At 49.6% G+C, this 12,082-nt stretch overlaps 1 protein-coding gene across 6 annotated transcripts in view; it reads right to left on the reverse strand.

Annotated features, from left to right (window-relative positions):
- Positions 1 to 2,000: 2,000 nt before the first annotated feature.
- Positions 2,001 to 12,082, reverse strand: part of ccser1 (coiled-coil serine-rich protein 1) — a 42,795-nt gene continuing 32,713 nt past the window's right edge. Inside the window, exons 10-12 of one of the 6 annotated variants that reach the window (XM_077003474.1) lie at positions 11,368 to 11,455; positions 5,086 to 5,120; positions 2,001 to 2,914 (exon numbers count right to left, since the gene is read on the reverse strand). In XM_077003474.1, the coding sequence (XP_076859589.1) occupies positions 2,849 to 2,914; positions 5,086 to 5,120; positions 11,368 to 11,455 (189 nt within the window). In that variant the 3' untranslated portion in view covers positions 2,001 to 2,848. Of the gene's footprint in view, positions 2,915 to 5,085; positions 5,121 to 10,873; positions 11,456 to 12,082 lie in introns of those variants that run through there. The other 5 variants (XM_077003475.1, XM_077003477.1, XM_077003476.1 and 2 more) reach the window with 5 other exon arrangements.

Here is a 12,082-nt window from a genome sequence, read left to right on the forward strand (position 1 = left end):
CGGTCCTCCAAATCCTCCCAATTAACAGAGGGAAGGTTATTAACGTCCTAAATAAACACGAGCGCTACCGCGACGATTGAAGCATCGTTAGCAGGCCACGCATCACTGTGCAACGGTTAACGGCAGGAGGAATCGGGGCCGACAGCCTAGCGTGACCGCCAAACTGGAGTGGAGACACGGGAGGAGCGCTTCGGAGATCCCAGCATGACGTGGTCACAGATGGCAGGGTGAGGTTTCAATGTGACCCGTGTGGAGACGGGTACACAGCTCAGCCATTGGCCTACACCTCCAGCCTTTACTGGCATCACCGGGTGACGGTGCTTCAGGAGGGAGAGAGGGGTGCGGTAGAGGGACTTGGTGCTAACTTGGGATTTAGTTTGGGCCAGACCGAACACAGGAAGAAGCTAAAGGGGTTTTCATCTCAGCGCTTTTAGAGTCATAGCATACACGGCTTGGGCTGCACGTCAGACGTGCTTGTGTATTAACTGGAGTGAACAGACGCTCTCTTGACACTGCACAATGGTCAAGTGGATCTCAGGTCAAGCCGTGATCGTGGCGAGCGTGTAAACGACGTCTACTACAGAAACTCTACTTAACATGTTCTGCAGCCTTCTTACTGAGAAACCATGTTTATCATCCCTGTGAAAGAATTAAGTTCTTATAAACAGCAAAGAAAACCTACCCAAAAATAGCTAAAAAAAAAAAAAAAAAAAAAAACACAAAACAAAAAAAAAACAAAATCTGGAAGACTTTGGCAGGGTGTAAAGTATTTAATAAAAATAGCACAAGCAAATGGTTTAAGTAAAATGCCAGTACTACAATAACTAGTGCACACACACACACTGCAAAACAGTTAAAGACCATCTGTACAATTTAGCCGAGGTACTGAGACTAGCTTGGATTTAAAAAACAGCAGAGCATCAGCTATCTTTCAGACTTTGATCTCATCTGCAAATGTGAGGCAACCCAGAGGAGAGGGTTATTAAACGTTAAGATTGTGTGTTTTTACGTTCAGAATTATCTAGAGCTTAGAAACCATGACTTCCAACAAAGTCAATCTAAGACTGCAAATCTGCCATAATTAACAGTTACCAAATGGCCCTTTGCTCCAGAATAGCAGTCTTATTCTACTACACACAATACGATCTTCACAATGTACAAACTCTTTTTCTTTACACCAATCATTAAATTAATCCAAGTCGAGATCGTGGGTTCAGTTGAACACATTTGCAGGGATGTTCATGCCCTTGGTAAAAAGGTCAGTTTTTATCAGCCAGCATATTTTTTGTGGTGAACTTAATTGTGGCACAGAAGCAATCCACATCAAATAAAACACCCCTGTGATATTTATACGAGGACTTTTCTCTCCCTCATGAAATGAACTGCTTTATAAATAAATGGCTGATCCTACCGCACAAATACGCATTCTGTGTTTATATTACTGGGCTAAGGCTAGACTGTTAGAACTTTTAACTAACACACCAAGAACTGGCTAAAACCTGCAGGCTCATTTAATAATACATCGATCTTTACTCATTCACTAAGTTTTTAAGTTTTTTTCCTAACAATCAGAACATGCTCTCCCCCCCCCCCCCCCCCCCCCCCACCTGAATGTCAGAGACAAAACAATCATTGTTTACCTAGTAATCAACTTAACAATCTATGTGTAAACAGTTTACAAAGCAGTGTTTGGAGGTGAGAAAAAACAACTCTGGAGGTTTTGAGCTCATTACTCCCTGTGAATCAGACAATTGCACTGGTGTTGTAATAGTATCACGCTGAATTGCTCATGCATTCAATCCGAATAACCATGAAAGTATAATTCTAATTTATTTTTTCACAATAATAAAGTGGGATCAAATATTTTCTGATAAACACCATCTCTGTAGGATAAACCTACTTGCATTGGGCAAGGCTCAAGTGTTCAAGTAGCGTGTGGTACAGACGGTGTATCCTACACCCATGCTGTTTTCTGAGTACACATTCATATGGAGGAAGCTACACACTTGCAAATACCACATTCCTCTATACATTAGACACAAAATTTACTGCATCAGAAATTTTTGCAATAGAGTGTCACAAAATCCATACCTCCAGAATTAAATGCTCTTTAATGTAATTCACATCAATACGAAACACCTCATTTCAGGAAGTATCCATGGTATAACAAGCAGTCTGACGGGCATGTGTCTGTTCACTATACAGAATCAAACTGGTTCAATCTAAATAAAAATATCTGTTGAATAGGGCAGATACCGACACATGATTCAAACCTCTAGTTATTGAAGTGACTCCCTTAACCCTGTTTGTGATTCTAGACTGAGAAATAATTAAAACGGTAAATGTTCTAAAGTTCATGTTGCCTTCATTTCCTAAATGGAACTCAGGCTGATTTCCAAGATGCCCGTTATGCTATTTGCATTTATTAATTCTGTCTTTTTTCCCCCCTTAACATGTTCTTTAGAAGTAATTATGTGGTCAGAGCAGACCTGTAGCCTGGGGTGAACCCACAAGCTCACACATCACCACCACCGCCTCAGCGTTTGTCACGTTTTCGGTAGCGATGGCGAGCTCTGCCCGTCATCTTGACAAGAGCGTGGCAGAGACGTAGCCATTTGAAGCGGTTTGTTTCCTCTCCATTATCGTCTGAAAGCAGGGCTGAGATCTTTTCAGCACAGATCTAAGAGCACGCAGACTTCCTGATGTCATTAATGTAATTCCATTATATGTGCCCTTGAGCTATGTGAGTGGGAGCATCATAAAAGTCCAGAGATCATAAAGTATTTTATGCACTGCTGATTTCGCACGCTTTTGTGCTCGGTCTGTGCAGACGAGGACAGACGGTACATCAGTACGTGGCGAATCCGGCCGGGCCCTCTAGAAAATGCCATGTGCCTGCAAGACTCTTTAACCTCTGTGTGAATTAATGAAACAATGTCATTCAGCTCCTTTCTGTGCTCACATAACAGAAACACAGAGGCATACGACATTCCAGCTAATATAAGACCATTAAATTAGACAATAATAATTATCACACAGCCAAGACACATCACAAACACTCACACTCGCATCCCAAAAAAATAAAAAATAAATACACAGTTGGAAACAGCAAGCCCCACACCATCTTAGGTTACACGTCCCTGCGACGGAGGGTCTGTGTCTTTGTGAGGGTCAGGCCACTAGAACTTCACGACTTTGGAATGTGCGTTTTGGCAGTTTCGAGACCCGTTTGACCCGAGAGAGGGCGGGAAGGCTGGTAACACAACGTCTGTTCCACATGATCGAGACGCAGGGAGGCAGGGTGCTGGTCTTTATATAGTCCGAACTAGCCCAGAGACTCAAAACTAAATTGTGCGGCAATTATAGCGTGTCGTGGCATAATGTCCTTGATAATCATGGTACTGTATGGCGGTAGATGGATGATTAATAGCAGTTACAGGTCTGGCATTCTTTATGACACAGCTCAACAGTCGATTTAATTGTAGGCTACATGCGCTGACTCTCAACTAGCCCCACCACATGGGATGTATATAAGGAGGGAGTAATGGAGGCGTGAACCTAACTGTACTCAAACCTCCGCAGCCTTTTAGAGCTGCCCAGATTAAAGTGAGACAGATGTGCTATTTTCACCATGCTATTTTTGCTCCGTTGTGCTTAGCACAGCTGTTTAAATGGTGCGAGACAAGCACTGTGATTGGCTGCGCAGACTTTAATTAATCGCCGTGGCAGCCTCGCCTGGCCCCCCTTTCTCGCACGGCACACACGACTGCACCTGCTCGCACGTGACGGAAGCTTCAAGTGCCTGTTACGCGCACACGGCCTCGCGTCCTTGCGACGTGTTGCAGCGATTGCTTGCACGCTTGCACCAAAAATACAACAGAGTAATGGGTGCACAATACTCAGACCCATTGTGCACCCACTGCCTTTAGGCACACAGAGCTGATGGTGATGGAGGAGGGGGGAGGAGGAGGGGAGAGGAGGAGGAGGGGAGGAGAGGAGGAGGGGGGGAGGAGAGGGGGAGGGGAGGAGAGGAGGAGGGGAGGAGAGGGGAGAGGAGGAGGGGAGGGGGAGGAGAGGGGAGGGGAGGAGAGGAGGAGAGGGGAGAGGAGGAGGGGAGGAGGAGGAGAGGGGAGGGGAGGAGAGGGGAGGGGAGGAGAGGAGGAGGGGAGGAGAGGGGAGAGGAGGAGGGGAGGAGAGGGGAGAGGAGGAGGGGAGGAGGAGGGGAGGAGAGGAGGAGAGGAGGAGGGGAGGAGAGGGGAGGAGAGGAGGGGAGGAGGAGGGGAGGAGAGGAGGGGAGGAGGAGGGGAGGAGAGGGGAGGGGGTTGTCAGAGTGATTTGCTGCACATCCCCTTTTTGTCGAGCGTTGGAGGTTTGCTCTATAAATATGTATTTGAGTCTTCTTCGATTTCATCCACATTCCCTCACAAATCTGCCCAATCGCTTCTTCCACTCCAAAGCCACATCCTTCATTTCCTCCACGCTGTCTCTTTCGCCGGGACTGCTCAGTGTCGTGTTTACACTGTAGCTTATGATTTGTGTTTGTGTGACAAGCTTTCCATGAGCACTTGTACCCTTGAGGCAAAAAGCATTACGGCCATGCCAAAATAAAACATATTATACTATATATATATACTATATATATATAAATACTATTTATTTATATATATATATATTTATATATATATATTTATATATATATATATATATTTATATATATATATATAAACATTACATATAATATTAATATATGTCTTTATTTATTCATTTATTTTTTAAACGACAACCCATAATTTCCTACGAAAAGTGGCCATGGGATTATGCATCAGTGGGCAAAACAGACAGTAATCTACATGTCCCCCAATCAAGGTGATTAAGATTGCACTGATACAATTACCACTCGACAATCATTGCAATTTCAAAAAGCACACCGCCGCGATTAACACATTTGTGCATGATTATTTGTTGATGCAATTTTAAAAGCTCCGCCGTTTCCCTTAATTAGCAGGGGTGAGGTTTGGCAGAGAAAAGCGGCTGGGCCTTTGATTGTAGCCAGACGGGGCTGCCTGATACGGAGAGGCCCCCTACCTGTGGTCTGCCTCCGTCGTAGGGCCCTCTGCTTACTGTGCCCACGGGAGGTGAGGGACCAGAGAACACAAGAGTACAGAAAGAGATGAACATGATGTGCACAAAACACAAACACAATCAGAGTGCAATGGTTTGAAGCAAGAACAAAGGTATATGTAATGACATGTGAACTGGAACGGAGTGGATCGTTATGTAGGGGGTGTCCTAGCGCACACGCACTGAATCAGCTGAGCCCGGGCAGTGGGGACGTGTGGTTTACCGTTTGCACCCTGGCTGAGACGAAGAAAGAACACAACCCCCCCCCCCCCCCTGCTGGAGAGGCTCGCATTGAAATCAGAACCATGATAAGTCAGTGGAGCTGCAATGAAAGACAACTGGAACTTCAACCTCCAAAACCTCACAGAGTATCTGTTTACTACAGCGGACAAAACCAGGATAACGAGTGAGCTAATTGTGATCAATAGAGAGGAGAAAAAGTGGAATTTTTAGGGGTGCAACAAGAGGAGCTTCCGAGCGGTGTTTATGTGTTTATGATCAAAGGGTGGTCGAGGGGGGGGGGGGGGGGGGGGGGGGAGAAGTGGGGGAGGGGGGGAGGGGTTTGCAGAGGCTCAGAGGGGGGGGGGGGGGGTAAGCGGGTGGGAGGGCTGCTGAGGGCTGACTCACACTGCAGAGCGCCGAGCGGATCCACAGCCGCTGAGAGGATGGAAGGAGGAGGAGGCGTTGGAGGGGGGGGGGGGGGGGGTGTCACAGCCGGCAGAGAGACAGAGAGAGAGAGAGAGAGAGAGAGAGAGAGAGAGAGAGAGAGAGAGAGAGGGGGGGGGGTGTGTCACAGCCGGCAGAGAGAGAGAGAGAGAGAGAGAGAGAGAGAGAGAGAGAGAGAGAGAGAGAGAGAGAGAGAGAGAGGGGGGGGGGGGTGTCACAGCCGGCAGAGAGAGAGAGAGAGTGAGAGAGAGAGAGAGAGAGAGAGAGAGAGAGAGAGAGAGAGGGGGGGGGGGGTGCCCGTCAAGTCGTGAAAAAGAACAAGGGAGCCTGAAACAACTGTAAAAATGGTAATCTGTCCCAAGCTTTAATAAAGGAGTGAGGAAGTGAAGCATATGATGAATTATTTCTCGTCCTGTCTAATGAAAGATTGGGATGGGAGCACTATGGACCCTGCTACTCAAGTAAATGAATCTCTCTATTGATATACGGAGTTGCGGGTGACGCCTGGTGACAGGGACACAGGGCCTAAAGCCAAGGGACTGAGGTTCTCCCTCTCCTTAACCCGTGGAGATCAAATGAAGCCCTTCGCACAGAAGGAGTGGAGAGCTTATCTACATGACCTAAGCATCTACCAGGAGGCCAAGAAGCGCTCAGTATTATCGACAGGTAGTGGGTACACTCCGACGCTCGCCAAATCACACAGCCGCTCTCGCGGAAGGCAAGCGAAGCCAAACCGATCGCGTGTGCGCCACGCAGATCGGCAGCACGTGTCATTTAGTCAGCCTCCGGTCCCGATACCTACACGCCCGGTGACCACAGCCATAACCGCGCGTTCTTGAGGTCCTCGGTCAAGAATAGACACGGGGGTAGATGACACCGCTGATTAAATTATTTATTACCCTTTCCCACAATGTCCCTGCCTCTCCCAGCCATCTGTCCCCAGCGAGGTGTCGCTTGTGCGTTCTGTGGCGCGGGGCCCTCTAGAGGAGAGGAAGGAGGGACGAGAGACACCGAGCACGAGTGCGAGTGAGAGAGTGGGAGGCGCACGCCGACCGGCGCTCACCTTCTGCTAATAACCCAGAATACCCACAGGCGTCCTGCAGCCAGCTGGGTCCACAGGGACCCCACGTTTCTGCCAGCGCTTTGGACCAGAACCATTACCTTGACAAAGTTACCTGTGAACAGCGAGTTAAGCCCGGCTACGGCGCGGGTATAACCACGCGATTACGCTAGCGAACGATAGGCCGGGGCATACGCGGGCGGGGGTGGAAGTGACCCGCTTGTCCCAGTCGCTCCTGAAGGAGTCTCTAATCAACTGGCGTAGCACTTCATAAACAACGCGAGTGTTCTCCAGTGGTCCTGCTGCTTAATGTTCTCGCGCGATGATGGCACCCCACACACGCTCAGCGGCACACCTGATGCCGCATTAGCACCAAGCCCAGATGGAGCGCAGTGCTAAGTACCCACTTCCTCCGCGCCGGTCCCTCCCTTCTTTACTCCAGTCCCAGACGTGCCCAAAATACACGCTGCCGCACCGCCTAGACCCCGACTACGCCCGTCCCCCGACTACGCCCGTCCCCCGACTACGCCCGTCCCCCCGACTACGCCCGTCCCCCGACAGCCCCCTCCTTTCCACGCGCTCGCTCCTGGCCTCAGAGTGTCTCCCCACCGGGCGTCTGTGCGCAGGGCCTCCTGTCTGGACCCTCGCCGGCTGAGCAGGCCCAGAACAACCTCTGCAGCTCTGCTCCATGCTGAACGCTGCGGTGGCCCGACTGCCACTGCTGAGCAGGAGAACCTAGAGAAGAGGATGGAGGAGAAGCAAGGAGGGACGCAAGAAGATAAATGCAGAGAGAGAAATGACAGTGAGGCAGAAACAAAAGAGGGAAGCAAAAGTACAAAGAGAGAGAGAGAGAGAGAGAGAGAGAGAGAGAGAGAGAGAGAGAGAGAGAGAGAGAGAGAGGGGGAGGGAGGGAGGGAGGGAGAGAATGGGAGAGTTCTAGCAGGCAGGAGCTGGGGGGTGTCTGAACAAAAGGTAAAGGCTCACAGGAGCACCCAGAGAAACAGACATGAGGCCAGCAGCATGTGTGTGGGAGGAGGAGTGGAAGGGTGATTAAAAGAGAGGTGAGGTGGGAAGTGGTAAGGGGAGGGGGAGGAGACTGGGGTGGGTAGTGGGAGGAGCCTGGGGTGGGTAGTGGGAGGAGGAGGAGAAGAAGGAGGCTGGGGTGGGTAGTGGGAGGAGCCTGCAGTGGGTCACGAGAGGAAGAGGGGGAGGAGGAGACCGGGGTGGGTGATGGTAGGAGGAGGAGGAGGAGCCTGGGGTGGGTAGTGGGAGGAGCCTGGGGTGGGTCGCGAGAGGAAGAGGGGAGAGGAGGAGACCGGGGTGGGTGATGGTAGGAGGAGGAGGAGGAGACCGGGGTGGGTAGTGGGAGGAGCCTGGGGTGGGTATTGGGAGGAGGAGGGGGACAGCTTGGTAGCTCCTGGAGCCACAGCCACATGCCATGTGTTCAGCACGGGAAGCACCACACGGCAGACGGCTGGACGGTCCTCAGTGAAGCAGCCTGGTGCCAGGAGCTCTGGCACGAGTCTGGCACTGCGAGACAAGCAGACGCGTCTCCGGAGTGCCGTCGGTCAACGAGCTGGCGGTCAACGAGGCAGCGGTCAGCGCAGCACACGCACATCCACAGGCACAGGTGTGCGGGTTGCGCCTCCCATAAACTGTTTGACCTGTCCCGCAAAGGCGCCCGGCCCGAACCTCCAGAGACTTGCGGTCAGACGTGGGGGACGGCCGGGCCAGTAAAGGTTGATGGGACGACGTTAAAACAACCATAAAGACCGACCCGGGCTCTACAGCTGCAGTTCGGCAGGGCTCAGACCGCTGGCATTACGTCACCAGAGACGGGGCCGCCGCCATGATGTCACTCCCGTACAACGCTAGGAGAGCGACCGTTAAGAGCTGTGGCTTCCGTGAAGTTGATGAAACTTTCAGAGATGGGACGGCAACAACACGTACGCAGATGAGTCCATAGAAGAACTGGGTTCAAGAGTCACTTCCAGAAAGCCTTCGTTAGTGTAGTCAATCATGAGATACACAATGTGAGATGCCACTCTAGACTCCTGTTCTAGATCAAACGTGTGACAGCAGGAGCCCCAGAGCCTCTGACTGCCCCAGTCACTACATTCATGCTGCCGTAAAACACTAGCAGCTGATCTCCCCAAATTCATTCCTACACAAAGGAGGGAAGGAAATTGGTGAAAGCAAATGATATCACGCAGAGCTAGAATTAATACCTGTGCGTGCTGCAGCCATCAGTGAACCCTGGCTTTAGTATCCATCCTGAGGAACAATTTATTTTATTTTTTTTAATCACACAAATGTGTTTGTGCAATTCAAAAGACCATAAAAATCTATTTTTTTAAATAATTGCAGCTTCCCTTCGTTTAGACGGAAACTCATGGTTTAGTAATAATAATAATGAGAAATTTGCAGGTCTCCCACAGCTGCTGCCGCTAACCTTCAGGCGGGGTGATCGTTTAAGCCTTCAAAAAGCTACCCAAAGCTCCTTTTTGGAAAACAGGGCTCTCATAGGACAGCCATGCGCGTGTTCAAGCATTTCATGTTTATTCCGGGCAGAGCATTTCGAGGCCTTAACGTCACACTCGATTTCTCAAACTACGGCTGCATCACATCCCAATCATTGGGAAGCTTCCTCACAAATAAAGCCAGCGAAATATGGTAGAAGTGTCCCACCTCCCCTAGGAGAACATCTAAACATGTGGGGACCACACTGCAAGTTTTTTTTTTGGTAAAAGATTTATTGGGGTTTTTGACGGCTTAACCGACTACCCCATTGGGTTGTGTCTAAGCCTACTGCGAAGCTACAGAGAAGCAGGAAGTTTCTCAAGGCTAACGCTAGCTGTGAGGCTGTGCTATATGCAATTAAAAACGACACAAAAGGTATGGGTTGAGCAATAACCAACCTCTACTTTAAGGGGACCAGGCAGCCATCTCTACACACGCAATCCTCAGAAGCCCTGCTCTCGGATTCCAACCTCATTTGGAATCATGCTGACAAGAAAGTGCTCAGCGTTTAACCTACGAAGCGCAAACATCTATGTGCTGTGACAAAGTTGAGATCAGATGAGACTCAGTTTGAGTCTTTCTGTGAAGGTCAGAAGTCATTAAAATCCTGGGAAGACCATAAAATGGATCAAAGCAAGAAATCTTGATAATGGCATGATTGAAGACATCTAGTGCTTTGCCATCAACAGTTGTGCTTCAGCAACAGAGAAGACCAATCTCAATCTCTCCCAGTCATCTTCCGCCATACAGATCCCACCGTCTGGGCCAGCATCACAACTTTATTCTGAAATGGGAACTCCATTTGGCAAAATGTTGGAGAACTTTAATGATCTGTCACTTCTCCAAATAAGATTTATGACTGGCGAGGAAATCATATGAAAAAGGGAACGTTAGCCATAAACATTCAAGTCTACCCCACAGAGCAGGAACAATGAGACTCGGCGAGGTTCTGCAGGTTCTGCCCAGACAGGGGCCACACTGGAAATGAACTGTTTCAAATCCATAAAACAATTTCAACCAATTCCTCTATATCTCAGTTGCAAATCCAACTGACATACTCTTCACATCAAAAGCCGTGAAATTCCACATGCCGCAGTCCGAGCTCCCGTGACTGGCGTTAAAGCTTCAGTTCTCGGGCCTATTCGAGTTCATCCACGACTGGATCATTTCACAGCGGGAGTGTGTGAAAAAACGGCGCCATGTTTCACAAGAGATGCGGGAGGTCATCGGTCCGGCACCGGAAACATCGCTCAATCTCGGGCCGCGGACGAGCCGAAAATAGATGCGGCGGCGTCAGCCTTTTTGGGCCGGTTTCGCGTCTGCGGCGCGGCAGGCTCTCCGCGGCTCAAACCAGGGGGGGGGGGGGGGGGGTGCGCTCAGCCGGCCGGACCGGGACTTTGAGCGGCTGCTGCGTGGGCCGCTGGGGAACGGAGTGGCCGGCGCCTCCGAACGAGGCCAGTCCGGTCTCCCCGGTGCTCCGCCGCCCAACGGAGGACGCACAGCCTTCGCTCCTTCCCCCCTTCAGCTAATTAGCTCAGCAGGAGAGAGGAGGGGGTGCTCCAGAAAAAAAATAGCTGAAGAAAAAAGAAAAAAAAAAAAAACTGATGACCTCCTCAAGTCAAAGCTAGGGTTAGAAATAGCTGACCCACTTGTAGACACACTTTCAGATATTTGTGTGTCCTCAATGCAGTAACCTATATAGCGGTGCAGTCTACAGGCTATGGGAGAAGAAACACAGCCCCACGTCTGCTCAGCACGGGAGGTGATGGTGTGTGTGTGTGTGTGTGTGTGTGTGTGTGTGTGTGTGTACTGTGCTGGACGCCTGGGGGTCTCGAGTGTGTGTGTGGGGGAGCGTGCATGGGCGCGCGCATTCGTGTGTGTATGTGTGTGGGGTGTGTGTGTGGGAGCGTACATGGGCGCGCGCATTTGTGTGTGTGTGTGTGTGTGTGTGTGTGTGTGTGTGTGTGTGTTGCATGGCTCCTCTTTGCTCACTGATCCACCTTCAGCACATCCGACACAGGCAGCACGATGATCCATATCTACCTTTGCCGACTCTACCTTTCCCAGACTTCCACGCGATCCTTTGTGCTTCCGCAACCGGAAAAAAAAAAAAAAAAAGAAGCTAACTCGCAGGTAAAAGCGTGCTTTATATGCTGCGTGAACATACGCGTGCTCTTTTTAGCATCGTGGCTTTCTAGGGCTGCTTTTACTGATGACATAAGATAAATGCATGATGGAATGGCAAAACATTTGTGTTGTATTAGCAGAGTGGGCCGTGAACCAATTAGAAGAAGTCATTTGAATTCACATTGCAGAAACACATTATCCATAATATAAAACCACAGTCTAGAGAGATGCTAAATGCTACGGGGAAAATAACTTGCATCTCCATAGGAGTCCGAGTGAAAGCCATTCTGATTGAGGAGAGTGGAGTAAAAATGAGAACACTGTCAGCGCACTTCACTCAAATACGTAGCAGGACCCATTATACACCACAATGCAAAACAACGCCCCAGACAATAGGGAACACGGTTTTTTAAACCAGTGGATAAATGCAATTTCATAAAGGTATAAAGCAGCACGTTTTCATATGCAAAACACTGCAAGAGAGTCAAAGATTTCCAAGTGGCTGGGCATCACTCGTGTGTGTGTGTATGTGTGTGTGTGTGTGTGGCCAACGTCCATTCAAAACACAAAAGCATGTTTGTGACATGA

The sequence above is a fragment of the Brachyhypopomus gauderio genome, chromosome 4 (genome assembly GCF_052324685.1).
Source record: "Brachyhypopomus gauderio isolate BG-103 chromosome 4, BGAUD_0.2, whole genome shotgun sequence".
Classification (NCBI taxonomy): domain Eukaryota; kingdom Metazoa; phylum Chordata; class Actinopteri; order Gymnotiformes; family Hypopomidae; genus Brachyhypopomus; species Brachyhypopomus gauderio.